The following is a 17,355-nucleotide window of genomic DNA, read 5'->3' as shown; positions in this document are numbered from 1 at the left end:
CCCAGCTTAAACCAAAGTATCAAGCTAAAGTAGTAGAACAGAAACTGGATAAGTACCTACATTAATAAACTCCTGGCTAGGGCGCAGTACTACGGCTGTCGAACGGCTGATTGAGCTCGTCGCCTTAATAGTCTCCCAATTGTTATCGCGACAGTCCGCATTGTGCAACCACGCCGGCAGGAAGACGCACATTGGAGGACCACATCCAGATAACCGCGATATGCTCCAAACAAAACCAACAATATTACAGTTAAAACTCTAACTAACGCCAATGAGTTAATAGACAGTGCAGCTGAAGAAGACAAAGATGTGAAGATGAGTGATACAAGCAAAAAGAAACCGTGTGCTACAGACAATTGCTGCAAAAAACTTTCTGTTTTCGCGTGTGCGTGTGCGCTGTTCTCGCTAGTCGTTCAAGCAGTTAACTATGTAGAAGTAGACTTAAATAAGTGTGCTGATGAAGACACCAGGAGATTAGTTGAGAAAGCTGTAGAAGAGAAATTTAAGGAGAAGTTCGAGGAGCACCTTTCGGATGTTACAGGGTTCACATCACATAGGATTAAAAGAGAAGCCATGCTCGTAAGTTTTGAATATTTTTATAGTAGAGACACGTTCGTGTCTAGTCAATTGGGTCAAAGTTCATGCTAGACTATGAATGAGTGGTAGATAGTACGATATTATTAGGTCCAATCCGAATTTATCACTCTGATTGAATCTTGACTGTCTTGTAACTAGGGCATGCAAAAACCGAGCGGTTTGGAAAAACCGGTTTTTTCGGTTTTTATTTTAAAAAACCGAACTAAACCGGTTTTTTCGGGTTTTTCGGGTTTTTCGGGTCGACTGTTTGTAAGTAAATAAAAATGCTGCAAATTATTATAAAAATAATTTTATTTCTTTTATATTCTAGTTTGACAAGATGAAGTTACATGTTCTGAACATAATATTGTGAGATCAATTGAATAGTTTAATTAAAAATCAAATATAAAGAGATCAACAATAGGATACTTCGCTCATTAGCAAAGCAAAACCTTTGGTCAGGACTTCTTGGCGGGAATCTGAAGCGTCATGTTAGCGGTTTTGTTTTATTTCCTCAAAATCGTGTGTGGGCGACTATTAATGTGTAATAATGGTGGATTATTAACCATTGAGTGTTCGTGAACGTCCATGGGTGTGGGCAAGTGAAGCAAAACAGTGCATCGTGATTCTTCTGGTTCTCTCAAGTTGTCCATTGGAGGTCTCAGTAAAGCACCACAACTTTACTGAGACTCAAAGGGTGGGAAAGGGTATCATCTATCATCCTTCATTATATCATTACTTGATCTCATTTTGTAACTCGTATCACTTATATACTGGAAAATGGCACAAATCAAGTCGACCTCGACGTGTATTGCCAACATCATCAAAAAAGAAGAAGAAAATTTGGTCATAGTTATGCTTATTTAAATAATATGTAAGTTGACACTGACAGAGACTAGCAAAGCAAAAATAATGGCGGCAATGGTCAAATACAAAGCGCGTTCCATTTTGCGCCCGCGCGCTTATAGCTTTAGCTAGAAGATACATGGTACTTTAGTTCAATACCATAGCCATAGACTATACTCTACTCATTCACATTGCATTCATCATCATTCATCATCATTTCAGCCATAGGACGTCCACTGCTGAACATAGGCCTCCCCCAATGCTTTCCATGTTGATCGATTGGCAGCGGTCTGCGTCCAGCGCTTCCCTGCTACCTTTACGATGTCGTCGGTCCACCTTGTAGGTGGACGTCCCACGCTGCGTTTTCCGGTACGCGGCCTCCATTCCAGAACCTTTCTGCCCCATCGGCCGTCAGTTCTGCGTACTATGTGCCCTGCCCATTGCCACTTCAGCTTGCTAATCCGTCGGGCTATGTCAGCGACTTTGGTTCGTTTACGGATCTCCTCATTTCTGATTCGATCTCGCAAAGAAACACCAAGCATAGCCCTCTCCATAGCACGCTGTGCAACTTTGAGCTTCTGTATAAGGCCTATAGTGAGAGGCCACGTTTCCGAGCCATAAGTTATCACTGGTAACACACATTGGTTATACACTCTAGTCTTCAGGCATTGAGGTATTTTGGACGAAAAGATGTTGCGTAGTTTCCCGAACGCTGCCCAGCCGAGTTGGATTCGACGATTGACCTCCTTCTCGAAATTGGACCTACCTAGCTGGATCGTTTGTCCGAGGTAGACATACTTGTCGACAATCTCGAGAATTGAGCTCCCAACTGAAACTGGGTAGGGCGTAACATGGACATTCGACATAAGCTTCGTTTTGTCCATGTTCATCCTCAGGCCTACCTGTTGGGAAACTCGATTAAGGTCTTCGAGCATTGTGCCAAGATCTTCCAACGATTCTGCCATGACCACAATATCGTCGGCAAACCGAAGGTGAGTGATGTACTCGCCATTAATGTTTATGCCGAATCCTTTCCATTCCAGGAGTTTGAAAGCGTCTTCCAATGCAGCGGTGAACAGTTTCGGAGATATAACATCTCCCTGCCTAACGCCTCGCTGCAGTGGAATCGCCCCCGTGCTCTGCTCCTGTACTCGGACCGACATGGTGGCGTTTTTGTACAAGCACTTCAGCACCTCGATATACCGATAGTCAATACGGCACCGCTGGAGAGATTGTAACACTGCCCAAGTCTCAATCGAATCGAAGGCCTTCTCATAGTCCACGAACGCCAAGCATAGTGGCAAGTTATACTCCTCAGTCTTCTGTATAACCTGCCGCAGCGTATGGATGTGGTCTATGGTACTATAACCTTTTCGGAATCCGGCTTGTTCGGGAGGCTGGAAGTCATCGAACCTACGCGCGAGACGGTTCGTGATGACTCTCGAAAACAGTTTGTAGACATGACTCAGAAGCGAGATGGGTCTGTAATTCTTCAGCAAGGTCTTATCACCTTTCTTGAAGAAGAGCACCACCACGCTTCTGTTCCATGCCTCTGGCGTAGTTCCCTGGAGTAAGACGGAGTTAAAGAGTCTCTGAAGGACTTTCAGTATCGGTGTTCCACCCGCATTCAGAAGCTCCGATGTTATTCCGTCATCACCCGGTGCCTTGTTGTTCTTTAGCTGTTTGAGAGCCATCCTAATCTCGTATAGGCTGATGTCCGGGATATCTTCGGTATAGTGTCGAGTTAGCTTAGCTCTTGGATCTGAAGTTGAGCTATCAACGGGTTTGGTGACCGAGGTATATAGCTGTCCATAAAACCTCTCGATCTCACCCAGAACCTCGGCTTTTGTTGACGTTACACTACCGTCCGCCGTCGTTAGCTTCGTCAGCTGGCTTTGCCCAATAGAGTTGTCTCTTGCGAACACTTTGGAGCCTTGGTACCGCTTCCACATTGCATTACAATAATTGTTTTTATTGATATGACTAAAGAAGCGTGTTCTTGTATGAGTTATTAAATTATCTAAAATCGTAGAAGAAAAACCGAAAAAACCGAAAAACCCGGATTTATAACTGACAAAAACCGAGTTCCAAATTGTGTCGGTTATCCGGTTTTTTCGGTTATCCGGTTAACCGGTTTGCATGCCCTACTTGTAACGTATAAACGTGTATTTAGGTACATACATAATAATAATATAATATCCCCCAACCTAAATATTCTGCTACTTCTATTGCGCTGGACGTATAACAACAGTATCTGTTGTAACGGCCATGGCTGAAGCCGTCGGTGTTTGACACGGTTTTAATCTCCATCCACTCTTGTGGCAGAGTTTTGGGCCGACACTGTTTAGGTTTGTTGTCGACACGACAAGAAGAAGAATAATCTCCATCAGTATAAAAAAAAACATTTTACGGAAATTCAATTAGATCCATTTCTACAACTGGGTACCCAACTATACCATGTGGTTTTTACCACATGGGGCTCCATTCCAGAATCTCTGACACTCGAAAGATGTAAGAAACAAAGGTTTAATCCACTTGCATTTTTAAGACTCTTTCTTTTTAATTTTTCAAGAAACCGTCACCAATCCAAGAAGACAACACAGTGGCTCCACACGTGGAGTTCTTCAACCCCAAAATGCAGGCGGAACTAGAAGAGAAGGACGCAGCAGAAATGAAGAGGACCGGAGCCAAGGGCCCAGCCCCTGGAGGTGACACGTGGGTCTGGCTGACCAGCTACTCCAGGGTCCCGGTAATAATATCATCATAATTTTTTTCTATAATCCAAAACGAGGAAGCTCTTGGCATGTATCTCACCTGATGGTCAGACTGAAGTTGTAAGCGAGCTTCACCCGGAATCCTCAACCACAGAGGAACTGGCTATCTTACCTGTAACTGCCGAAGCACAACAATGCTATTTAAACTTAGGTATTTTATTTGTCTATTATTTATCAATAAGCATTTATTTTGGTCAGTTGACTTTGGAAATACCTGGCCTGCAAATGGGGGGTATTTTCGTAAAAACTCTAAGACTGAAAAATGTGCTCTAAAACATCTCAATTGATTCATGGTGTCCTATACTATTGCACGAGACAATGGTCCACATTAATCCGTCATCCGTAGATTGAACGTGATTCATCATTGCAAATCATGTTGCGGGATATTTTATCCCCCATTCTCCAAGTTTATCAAGGTTTAATGTGTGCAAAACCGAATTTTGACCGGATGGTGGTGTTTTTATTTCTGTGGCACTTGATTTACAAAACTGTAAAGGTTATCTTGCTTCCTACAGTACAAAGTCGTGCAAGGTTTCTGCAAAGCGACACAAGACTACTGCCCCCCAGGAGTCCAAGGCCCTAAGGGCCCCAGCGGTGCGCCAGGCCCTAAAGGCGACAGAGGCGACCCGGGGGCACCAGGAACGCCGGGACATTCGGGAGGACGAGGACCATTGGGACCTCCCGGACCAAAAGGTAACTTGATAGGTATAGGTATTACCAACAGCTACGATACATACATTTTAAATACAATAAAGGTAGATAGGTACTTGGATACTTGGATATACCTGTGCTATATTTACTCGTATGTAATTTTTGCACTACGAAAAGTGTTAGATGACGTCAAAAATGTTTTGTAACTAATCGTCTGAGTGCATGCTGGACAAGGGCGGCTACACGTCTGAGGGCCGCGAGCTTAAGTGTAAGAGTCAAATTATAACCTAACCTAGCTCCCATGGACAAAGTATTCGTGGACAGCTTTAATCTATGCGGTGAATCCACTACTATTGTAAGTATAGACCGCTACGACACCGTCAACCTTGATGACGTACTGGCCAACAAGCTGCTGACGGTGGCCTACATCAAGTGCATGTTGAACAAGGGCGGCTGCACGTCTGAGGGACGGGAGCTTAAGTGTAAGAGTCAAATTATAACCTAGTCTAACCTAACTCCCTTTGTTTGTCACATGTCATCCGCTTAGTAATGGAGGGAAGTCGAACCTTAATTTCGAACTCCTATGTTCTTCTGATTAATTTCGTTGCGGGTCCAATGACAGTCTAACTTTCCCCCGGGACAAACTTGACCTTCATTGATTGGGTTTTTGTGGCGGTCAAGCTGTAGATCCTGGCTACACGGGAGTCTGAACAATCCAATTAAGTACTGTGCGATATAAGTAGATTAGGTTTACGCAGGTTTTACTTGATTTGATTACATTATCGTGCAAATGCGTATGTCAGCGTAAATAGCCTACCTCCATTGTCGATAGCTAAAATAGAAAACGTGTATGTATTAATTAATTAAAAAAAAGATTCAGCCAAATATGTGAACTTCGTAGAAGAACAAACACCTTCGATCCCTCGTCGTCCCAAAATCCTTTCATCCTTCATCAAACTGATCAATTACCTCCTTAATTCCAGGTGAACGCGGATTCCCCGGTAACCCGGGTTTAGACGGGCGGGACGGGGTGCCCGGCGAACCGGGTCTGGACGGCATGTCCGGACGAAACGGCGCTGATGGAGCGCCGGGCAAGGACGGACGCGACGGCACCCCAGGAAAGGATGGCAGCCCTGGGAAGAATGGAAAAGACGGCAAAGATGGTGCGTATACTACATGTCGACCATCCAGCATTATTACGACGAGTAACTGCTCAATTGACACGGTTTACCAATGTGTCCGTATCTGGTCAGAGAGAAAATGCAAGTTCGAGTCTCGCCTGAGGTGAAACTCACTATTTTTGATGTGAAAAGAATAACAAATCATCAAGCTTTGTCCTTCTTTACAAATTACTATCAAAACTTGATTCATCAAACTTTGAGAAACTTGAGATTCGCTGACTCCATACTTCATCAGTTCTGCCACAGATATTACAACCAGCCCACCAATTAAATAGGCTATATTTTTGAACTAAGTACGTATGTAGGGGAACTAAAACCTAATTACTTCTATTGGCTTTCTGCCGAATAATCAACCTATGCGTAACAAAATCATTTTCACAGGTAGAGCAGGGGCCCCCGGCCCGTCCGGCATCCGAGGCCCCAAAGGCGACCGAGGCCCCATCGGACCCAAGGGCCAGAGGGGCAATGACGGCCGAGACGGGGCCGCGGGGAGGCCAGGGCTATCCATATACAACTACACCAAGGAAAAGGAACTACTCATACCGCCTACATTTGCTCGTGAGTATAAACAAAGAAATACCTAAATGTTAAGAAAACCGTCATGAAGTAGGATGCCTAAAAGGGTTTATTGATTCATAAAATTGTAGTGATTCTAGAAAAAAGAACATAAACTTTAGCCTGTTAATTAATACAAGCTATCATCCAAGAATGCCAGCTAAATCCATAGAAACCTCACCCGTACTCAGCCTTATCCTGGAATAGTTTAATTAAATGTCAAAGAAATAGAAATTCTTCGCAAAAAAGGTAGCATTTTCCAGTCCTGGAAAATATATTTTGGAAGGGAATTCTCTTAGCTCCTTATGCTCAATTCGATTCCGCTGGTACGTTCCAAGTGTCTTTTTGCGTGCTAACACAGAGTTTATAAACTTACTCAAAGTATCGTTGGTAGTTTTCCCACAAAACTTCTGTAAGTTACAAATTAATTTGGCCGAAGCACGCGCTTTCTGACCCTAATTTGGGTCACGAAATAACATTGCAATAAAACTCTTAGAACAGGTTCAAGAAACCTATTTGAAAAGGTCAGCGTCAGCATTAGATGAAATACTCGTAAGTCCAGAAACATTGGCTTGCAAGAATGTCGATATTCATAGACTACGTACCGGGCTTTTATACACTTTAGTAAGTTTAAGTAACCTACCCATGACCAGGAGTGTAACAGATCAAAAGGGCACTCGGTGCCGGTGATGGTTTAGAGAACCGAACTCTACCATAATGAAATGGTTAATATGAGAGCTCTTGACATAAAGATAATTTCGGAATACAAAGTGTTTATTGATGACTAGCTTTTGCCCGCGGCTTCACCCGCATGAAATTTCGTTTCTCACAGATCATCATAAATTACAGCCTTATATGTTATGGGTTATAAACAATAATACTCTAAAGTTTCATCAAAATCCGTTCTGTAGTTTTTGCGTGAAAGAGTAACATACATTCGGACATCCAGACATCCAAACTTTCGCATTTATACTCGTAATATTAGTAGGAAGTAGGATTTAGGATTTGGCACATTTCTTTTAAATAATCTGGACTAGATCACTCCAGAATAATGCAACTCACACCCTACTTTATGACTTCCAAAACTTTCAGAGGACCACACGAGAGTGATCGTCCGCGAGAGTGACACCCTCCGCATCAGCTGCAACCCTACAGGGCGGCCAGAGCCGGCGGTGGAGTGGCGGCGATCTGACGGGACTGCTGTCATCCAGGTAGGAGTGAAAACTGATACATATAACATGCGCTTTCAGAGAACCACAAGACACTGATAGTCAGCGAGAGTGACAGCTGCAATCTCATAGACGTAGGGCTGACGGGACTGGCTGTCATCCAGGTAGGACTAAAGACTGATACATAACATACGCCTTGAAAGGATCACACGAGTGACAGTTCACGAGAGCGGTGGGCTGACGGGAGTACTGTCATCCAGGTCTAATAAGAAAGCATACGCCTTCAAAGGACCACACGAGTATTATCACTCGTGAGATCTCGTTCGCGAGAGTTACACCATCTGCATCAACTGCAATTCCATGGAACGGAGGACTGACGGAACTGCGGTCATCTAGGTAGGAGGTACAACCTCAGAGGACCTCTAATTGATTTGAACTTAAAAATCATACACTCTACAAAACATTTCGTTTATTTATTTGGTATTTCTTTGTATAAAAACATCAGTAAATCTTTAGAGCATTGCGGCATCGACAGTAGATCCCACAAAAATCTGCAGTAAAAAGTCTAAACGTTATCGCAGAGCGTTGGCGCGTGCCCAACTCGCGCTTTATTGCCTGGATTAGATTTTTTGGCCTGGCTCTGCTCGTTTTGATTCCACGTGTTGAAAAATGTGTTGGAAAAATTCTTTCATTTAACAAACGACTTATATATCGACGGTCCCTACGTATAAAAACGTATCTGAAAACGGCCAATTTTACAGGAGAGCGGTTTGAAGGTTTAAACATGTGTAGCTCGCGTTCTATTTATCATACATTGATGAAATTTGGTATAATAGTTTTATATGAGGTATATTTTATAAAACATGAAGAATTATCAAAAAATAATCACAATAAGTGTATTATTTGTCATTTACTCACTTATACAACGGAAAGTTTCTAATTACAAATGACGTAAGTGGCACTTACTAACTTTTACGTCGGAGTAATATATTTGTTTAAATTATTAACTGCCACATAAGTAATTGTACACGGGAACAAAGTTTAGCTACTACTGACCGTAACTCTCACTCTAGGCCCATAGTCCTGCTCGACGAGGCATAACAGCGTCCCGCCTCGTTTCCCAGATAGTTGCATTTTGGAGGTACTCAATACCTTAAGATTCTTCCTTATCTAAGGAGTCTTTTGACTGAAGAATACTTGTAGAACCGGTAAATTTTCTTTGTCAATAATGCCGGCCAGGTTTGACAGCATGGCATCGAGTCCGAAGATCCATATGGCTCTTTTTTGAGTTCGATTTTGTGGAACATTGAATACAACTGGGTACTAAATGGAACCCTTTTCAAGGACATGGATATTTCAATATTTCATATTTTCTGTCATGCAGATAGTTTCATCATTACAAGAATATCCTCATAAATAAATAAATAACTATCACAGCGAGGCGGCTTGCCTGGGCAAAACAGACGGCATTATGATCGCCCTAGGCCAGGGACCACAAATATTTAAAGGCATCCCTGACACCTTCACCTGACGCCCACACCACTGTCAAAACTAAGGCCCAGATCAAATATCTAAGAATTATCCTGTTAATCAACAGTGGCGCAAAGTAGTGAGCGCAAACACAGTGACCTTAACTGTATATAACCAGTGGCAGCTCGCACTTTTTCCAATCCGTCGCCGTGCGAATGGAAGACAGCTTGCTTTTTCGTGGCTGCTTCCCTAATTTGGAGGTGCGAAAACTCTATGTCGGAAGGCTATGGAGAAAGACCGGGAGCTCTATACTGGTACCCTCAAAAGCATGATTCTGTCCCATCCAAGGTATCACCCTCATAGGGAAGGGTAACGCTGCCCATTTTCTAAGACCTTAACAGTCCCAGAAAGTCTACAGGGCTACATCGTCGGCTTTAACGCAGCGTGAAGAACGAGGTGAAAGCTCCGCGCGGAGGACAGACAGGCCGTTTGACGTGAGACTCGCTAGACTGTGCTGTAGTCTAATAGTTGATAAACCACCTCGCCGTGGGCCGTGGCTAAGTTGGGTCGCCGAACCTTATTCGCACTCGTGCTGAAGTTTAAGGTTGCTCTAGCGATCGCACCATGACTGGGCACGGATCCTTTGAGTCCTACCTGTATTGCGGTGGCTAGGAGCATACGACACACTATATTCTTGGGGGATAGCATAGTCAAAGCTATGTGGACGGTAACAAAAGTTGGGTGGTAATGAAGCACCTCTATCTGAGAAGACAAGGTGCCGCAAGAAGCTGCAGTACGATAGCGCTACTACGAACCAAGTGCGGGTGCATTTGAATTCGCTCCAGGGAAGGTGACAGTATGATTGCCTCCTATCTTCCTTCCTCGGTAATGACCAGCGTAACGGGGTCGTGAGGCCGCACGGGAGGCATTACATAGATAGGCCACCACCACCGTTTGCTGTCGGTGAGTGTGTGTACGGAAAAGCTGTGTACTTCCAGTTGCTCTCGTCCTATCTATCGCCGTGTAGGTGGGAAATATTTGTCCGGAATCTCAAAGTTAGCACTTATGGCGAGTGACGGGGCACCAGGGTATTTTTAGTGGGTATACCTCATCCTTCTGATGTTTGCAATATCATGTAAGCATTATCATGTAATAGTAGATTCTAAATGCAGTTAATTTAAACTTTTGTTTGTAAGTGTTACCTGCTTATTTTTATTTCTGAATGCCTTAATATGCCTAATAAATAAATAAAATAAATTTTACGATTTTTTACTTGTATCTTGTATTATAAAGTATCATAGGAGAAGAACTTGGTTGCGTTGTCTAATAAATGACCCTAGATACTTCAGTCGTGTTCTATATCATATTTTATATTGTTTTGTCTTCACATTTATGTCCACCAGATATTGCTAAAATACAATTTCTCAGCGTAAAACACCGTTACTGGCACTGACTTATAGACATAAAACAAACTTTTACAAAGTAAAACATTTATAGTGGCAGTTACAGCTAGAAGATACTTGAATTTTCCGACGTAAAAATAAGTAAGTGCCACCTACTTATAATAGTAACTTTAATTGTCCCGAGTAAAACAACGCAACTACCTTATGCCTACAGTTAACTGATTAATTTGCCGTTGGTATAATGTTGAGTGAAATAAATTAAGTCAGAAACCATAATAATACCTATTTCCTTCATAAATTACGTATCAATTTACTCGATCTGCGCGAATGAAAGTGGCAGTTACGGGGCTGGGCGCGCGGAGTAAGGCGTGCGGTTCAACGTAAAATTTCTTAACTCCCACTAATGCAATTTTACTGCGGAAATCGTTCTAATTTTGTAGTTGCGGGATTTGTTTTTTGACGTTTTAAGGTTCAATTTGAATAAAAACTGTATGTTTTTTTTACTGAGCCGAAACTGTTGGGTGCTCTGAAGGTTTTGCAAACAAAAACGGCAAATCACGGAACTGGTAGATACTGAACTATACGTAGGGACCGTCGAAATGTCACCGTAAAATTGTGAATTCCGTCAGATTATAATCTGACGTAGTTAAATTACAATCTAACCTAACCTAACCCACTGTTAGTTTACAATCTAACGCGTTATATTATAAACTGACAGAGTTCACAATTTCACGTTGACATAAACACCGGGAAAAGCATGGCACGAAATATTATTTCATCAAAATTAAAATGACTTACTAAAGCTTCATTTTATTAAACGAATTGTTATTAAATTATAGCCTAATCCACATCAAACAGCGAGTATATACCTAAATTCCTACAGTAAGATTTCTTAAGTGCTATTTTGAAATAAAAATATTATTTATAAATGCCTAGCAAAAAGTAAACGAAAATGAGATTTCCAGCAGTAGAAATCTATAAGTCTTGAGCCAGGCCCTTGTCTTGCTGCATACGTCTTTTGGTCTTACACCTCTTTTGCTGGTTAAGGGAACGATCAAACGTACACTGAATTTGCTTCAAATTGATACCCAGTTTACTTCCTCAGGGGTCCTGGCGAGACGCGTCGGTCAGCGGCCATTTGCTGAACATCCCGAACGTGTCCCGCTGGCACACGGGCAAGTACGTGTGCCTCGCCAACAATGGCATGCTGCCCTCCGCCAACCAGACCACCGACGTGGAGGTCCATTGTGAGTTGACCTACATCCTCCTCCTCATCATTAGGTCCTTTCTCCACTGTAGTAGTACGAACCTCTCTAATAGGGGCATTAAAATTTTGTAGCTAGTTCGAAAATAAATTGAACACAACAATTGCGAAACGAAAAATAACGACTTAATTTAAAAAGAAGTTTTGTAAATGTATACCACCTTCTTTATAAGCTTGGGCCTCTACAGAGGATACGTCCAGCAGTAGACTGCCTTATATCGATAAGATGAACTATGAAAATCAACTGTTGTAAAACTGACTCGTCTCTTTCTATTACTTTTTGCAGTTAGTCCGTACATCCGAGTGCCAAACAATGTCGTCTACGTCTACAATAAAACTGCCAAGTTTGAGTGTGAGGTAAGAATTACTACCGTCTTTATATCAGCAAAAACCCAATCTTATAGTTATTTTACAAAACTGGTAGCGCTCTTTCATCTGTGGCTTCCACGAATACTGGTGCCATGTCCCCAGAACACGACATACAGAGTGTTTATCATGTTGGTTAATTCAATCTCTTTGATTCTCTTGCACTATACTTTTATTCTTTCAATAGTTCAAATAAAGTATCCATCATTGGATTCTAGGTACAAGCCTGGCCAGAACCGGTCCTCGCGTGGGAATGCGACGGAATCACACTTGAGGGTCCCCGCTACCGGACTGAGGTGGTCACAACGGCAGACCCTTGGCGGTGGATCATGAGGCTGGAAGTGCCCGGGATCAGGGACCACGACTTGCGGCAGTACAGCTGCGTGGCCAAGAATGAGTTGAATAACCAGACTGTGAAAGGGCATATCAAGCTGTTGTGTAAGTCGTCAAAATACTTATTTTACTGATAAACAGTTTATGTACCTACGTATAAGACCTTGTTACGAGTAGTTTGAGTTCTGCCCTCAAAGATTGCCTTTTAATATGAACTGCCAGTGTTAATTGTTATTTTTACTGTCATTTCACAGCCTATATTTTGTTAAAAAAAAATTTTTATTCAAATCCCGAGTAGTATTTTTTTTAAATCTATTCACTTTCACCATTTCAATAGCAGAGTCACAAGATGATTCACAGCGCGATAGGAACGCAGTATATTTTTCGAAGTTGATACCCAACTCTTTACCAAAATTATTTATCAATCAAACCTTTCTATCCAGATCCCGGCCCCAACCACCAGATGACGGTACAGCAGCCGATGGAGTTCGGCTCCAGGCCTCCGGTGCTGACCTCTTACGAGGAGTTGTGCCACGTGCAGAGGTGTCCCTCGTGTCCAAGATGTGATCGAGCACAGCTGCTGATATCCACCATGAATGCTACTGCCGGAATTAAGCCCAGGAGGAATACGAGTAAGAGACATGATTTTTTGAAGAGGTATTGACAGTCGATTCCACAGAAGTCTACAGTAAAGAGGGTTAATAATCGCATCGAAGCGTGCCTAACTCCTGCTTTAGAGGCTTTGGCTTGGCTTTGTTCCTTTAAGTTCCACGTATTTCTTCTAGACTTTTGGTCTCCCTGAATTGTCTCCTTTAAGGGACATTATGGGAACCGAAAAATTCGCTTCTTGATTGACTTTTGATTAGTGTGATTTGAGTCGTACGTATGCTTGTAATCTGCTATAATTTCTTATTTACAGACTGTCAACTCTACGCAATTGGCAAACCAGTCTACCACCGTTACAAAGACGAGCTATTTGGGGCTTGGCTGAGAGACTCTAATGCCAGTGAAGCTCAGGTACCAACTACAAAAAAAAATACGTCAATCAGTCACTGTATAGCAATATGAATCATATGGCAATACCTACTTTGTTACAGAGAGATAAGTTATGGACAACTCAAGAAAATGACATTGAGAGGCTCCGGGAATACAGGACTAAAGCCAGCTTCAAGGCTGATCACGTGGATGAGTTCCATAAACTACAAAAACCTTTCTTTGTAAGTTACTTCATAATGACAGCTATTTCTTAGGTCAAATACCAGATTTTCTACAACTGCAAAGCACTGAGCTATAAAGTCCTATAAAAAAGCTTACAACGTGATGCTATTTCACACTCTTCATCATCATATCATATACCTAGCTAGCTTACTATTTACCTTTATTTTAGCTTACTTTTTCTGTAATATTCTAAAACGAACCGTCTAATTTCGAATCTTGTGTAGGGCAATGGACACATCGTATACAGCGGGTCGTTCTTCTACCAAGCCAACGAGTCCGGACAACCGGGCGAGATCATCCGGTACGACCTGACGCAGAGCCGGATCAAGTCTGTGCACCTGCCCCACGCGGCTGGCAGGCTGTACTCTGCTCAACACAACCAGGTGGAAATACTTAAATCTTGAGTTTGAGCTTTTTGGAACACTATACATTGTTTTGGTCCTTCGAGCCGGATAAAAAACAACATGTTAAAAAGACGTGAAACAAAATCACCGACCCATTATTTTCATTACAGGTCGACTTCAGTGCAGATGACAACGGTCTTTGGGCCATTTATTCGATCGAGAACTCCAATAACACTGCCGTTGCTAAGGTAAGATCAATAAATTCTTTAAAAAACAATAGATCATTGAATTGGTTACAGCTCTTTGGTATTTTTTAAGATAATTTTTATAACATTAACCCTTTTCTTTTGAATTAATAAAGTAACATTATTTTACATCCACATATTGTTTCTTCTAACAGCTTAGCTTTGATCCCAACAAGGAAGGGCTGAATATCGACTACATCTGGAACATATCGTTGAACCACAAGCAGGTAATTTTCAATATACTTTAATGATGAAAGTATCAGTCTATTGTTCTTTCGTTTTGATAAAATGCTATTCACTTTTGAACAAAAGCCTCCCCCCCAAAGATTTCCACAATGTACCGTCTTGCTAACCGCTTCAGGTGGTACCCGCGACCTTTACCAGATCGCTACTATTGTTATGCCTGATTCCAATATTCCAAACAATTACAAAGTTCTAAAATGCCAATTTGATACGCAGATAAGTTTATTTCGCCAATCACCCCTATAAACCACAACAAATCATAACAAAATCCCAACCAATCGTCACGTTCATAGCCCTCATTAACTCAATAGTCCATCAACTCAAGGGGATCAACAAAACATAGCTTGTAAGCTACGTATTGTTGGATCTCTCTCTCTTTTCACGTTTGGTAGCAGACTGTATCCATTAGCAGACTTGCAACTAAACGCCCTTGGAGCTCAGAACTTTCGAAGTTCAATAAAAACTGTGAGCACATTATTAGGTACTTTAACCAAAATCGAAAAAGTGCCGAAAACAAAAAAAAAAGTTTATTTCGCCTTTGCCAGGTTGGAGAGATGTTCATAGTCTGTGGGGTGTTATATGCCCTGGACTCGGCCACAGAAAGAGAGAGCAAAGTGACAATAGCTATAGACCTATACCTGATGAAGCAGGTGGAGGTGTCGCTGCAGTTCACCAATCCTTTCAGGAAGACCACGCAGCTTGGCTACGACCATACACACAAGGTAATATTTTGGATGCCCTGAGTAAAAAAATAATTAATAAAACTGTCTCTGGCAACTTTAAGGTTTCCTAGCGAGAACACTAGCACTGCCTTAAAGTGGCGTACGAACTCTGTTTCTATTACTTCTGTTTGTTTTTAACGTTGCATAAAAGTACCTATGTAGTTAAAAAATTAAGCGCTCCTGCACACGACGTGGCGGCGCGGCGGCGGCGCGGCGGCGGTTTTACTCGGTGCGTATGAACAGCGTTCTTACCATGAGTTTACGTTAAGTGTGCTCGATAGCGAGTGCGTCAAAAAAATCTATAGAGATTTTATTTCTTGAAAGTAGCCGCTAGGGGCGCTGCACAATATGTCATACATTAAAGTGTCATTTTTTTACGCAGTCGCTAGCGAGCACACCTAACGTAAACTCACAGTAGAGTCTCAGTGTAGCGGCGCGACGACGGCGCGGCGGCGGCGCGGTGGCGGCGTCGAGTGCAGGAGCCCTAAGACTAATAAAGAGATGCATGGTGTATTGATTAATTAGTTGACTCTACCTAGGTAAATATTTAGTATAATGATACTGTATTATAAACGATTTCCTCTTAAATTATTCCCTTTTTTACAGGAGCTCTATTCTTGGGACCGAGGTAATCAGCTCACATACCCAGTTCGCTACAACGAACTTCCAGGCCCGTGAGCTTTTTGACGAATTTATGTATTTCAACATAATTTTATATTTTCTATTAAAATGAAACTTATACTACCACCAAGGTTTTACTCTAACGACATAGGTAAATATCGTTCTTTAAAAGCAGGAAATGAACTTCTCAAATGAATAAACAAAATTGTAAAAACTCTACATACAACGACATCTATCCTTTTGTGAAGTCAACCAATACTGTAAGCTTCATTCAAGCTTTCCTCAAAGCTCAGCTTACTAAGCTTAATTTAGTCCCAACAACTGACGACAGATGGCGCCGTTAATTATAATTTCAAGATTTTTTTAATTTACAAACCATACAAACCCGTATTATACATTCCAAAAAGTACGTAAATTATGTTTTTGTTTTAATAAATACACATTACAAAACCATAAATTATATTATCACCTTCGTTACTTATTGTACAGTAGAGCTTTAAAGCTTTCTCTAGCTGTTAGTTCCAACTGCCACCAAGAGATGGCGCTATACACAGCACATTAACTGGTGAAAAATGAATGCGGACCAATCGAAGCTCTAAAATAATTGAATAAGTTGTCAAGTACAGCCGGCCGCTGAAAAATTAACGCGCCAATCGATAGCACGAAATGGGTTTTGCATTAAAAATATGAGAAAATGCGACTTGGACGACTATTAAGCCGTGAATTAGTTATTGGCTTCCTTCGAAAGGCAATTAATTGTCAGTTCATTTGAGGTAACTCTACAGTTGTTTTACTAGATATCTTGATTACTAAATAGGACTAAAACTTATTATGAATCATTTGGCACTTTGACATGGGTAATTAGACCATCGATTCATCGCGTAGAGAGGTATTCGGTACTACACGGACATTGAAAAATGGTCAGTATAATGTTGTAAGTTTTTTAACCAATATTTTTATTCATGATCTATGATTCTAACCTAGAGTATTATTTTTTCTGTCTCTTTCTTCTCCATAAACATTCCTTGTATTCTGTACACAAAGTAGTCCGCAGTTGTAAACTTGAGGAACATCAAAGCCTCCCACACCCTTCCCTCATTACTTTTATTACAGTACCCAAGTATAGTGAGTGCCCCCTACCCACAAACTTATTTGGTAGCAAAGGGAACTTAAGATAATGTAAAGAGAAGAACTTAACTGAAGACTTTGTACGCGTGGATCCCGTTTTACCCAATTAGGAGTGGAGTTTTGTAAAATCCTTTCTTAGCGGAGGTCTACGTCATAACATCTACCTGCATACCAAATTTCAGCCTGATCCGTCCAGTGGTTTGGGCTGTGCGTTGATAGATCACTATGTCATTCAGTCAGTCAGCC

At 41.8% G+C, this 17,355-nt stretch overlaps 1 protein-coding gene across 1 annotated transcript; it reads left to right on the top strand.

Moving 5' to 3' along the window:
* Positions 1-168: 168 nt before the first annotated feature.
* On the top strand, positions 169-16,101 carry LOC114359488 (uncharacterized). Its single transcript, XM_028313912.1, has 17 exons — positions 169-579; positions 3,995-4,171; positions 4,712-4,889; positions 5,831-6,010; positions 6,410-6,586; positions 7,676-7,794; positions 11,731-11,872; positions 12,176-12,246; positions 12,474-12,693; positions 13,032-13,220; positions 13,508-13,605; positions 13,686-13,805; positions 14,031-14,189; positions 14,321-14,398; positions 14,551-14,622; positions 15,184-15,360; positions 15,967-16,101. The coding sequence occupies exons 1-17, from the start codon at positions 316-318 to the stop codon at positions 16,036-16,038; spliced, it is 2,493 nt and encodes an 830-aa protein (XP_028169713.1). The 5' UTR covers positions 169-315; the 3' UTR covers positions 16,039-16,101.
* The last annotated feature ends 1,254 nt before the right edge of the window (positions 16,102-17,355 follow it).

The sequence above is a fragment of the Ostrinia furnacalis genome, unplaced genomic scaffold (assembly GCF_004193835.3).
Source record: "Ostrinia furnacalis isolate ACB-3 unplaced genomic scaffold, ASM419383v2 OfSCF4405, whole genome shotgun sequence".
Lineage (NCBI taxonomy): Eukaryota > Metazoa > Arthropoda > Insecta > Lepidoptera > Crambidae > Ostrinia > Ostrinia furnacalis.
The sequence above is the reverse complement of the archived record's forward strand: the minus strand, read 5'-3'. Positions and strand labels throughout refer to the sequence as shown.

Bases quoted from the DNA above. Each gene is read 5' to 3' on its own strand.
- LOC114359488 (XM_028313912.1), top strand. From the start codon at position 316: ATGAGTGATACAAGCAAAAAGAAACCGTGTGCTACAGACAATTGCTGC. The intron at 13,221-13,507 runs GTAAGAGACATG...TCTTATTTACAG, and splicing joins TAAGCCCAGGAGGAATACGA to ACTGTCAACTCTACGCAATT. The intron at 15,361-15,966 runs GTAATATTTTGG...CCTTTTTTACAG, and splicing joins GCTACGACCATACACACAAG to GAGCTCTATTCTTGGGACCG.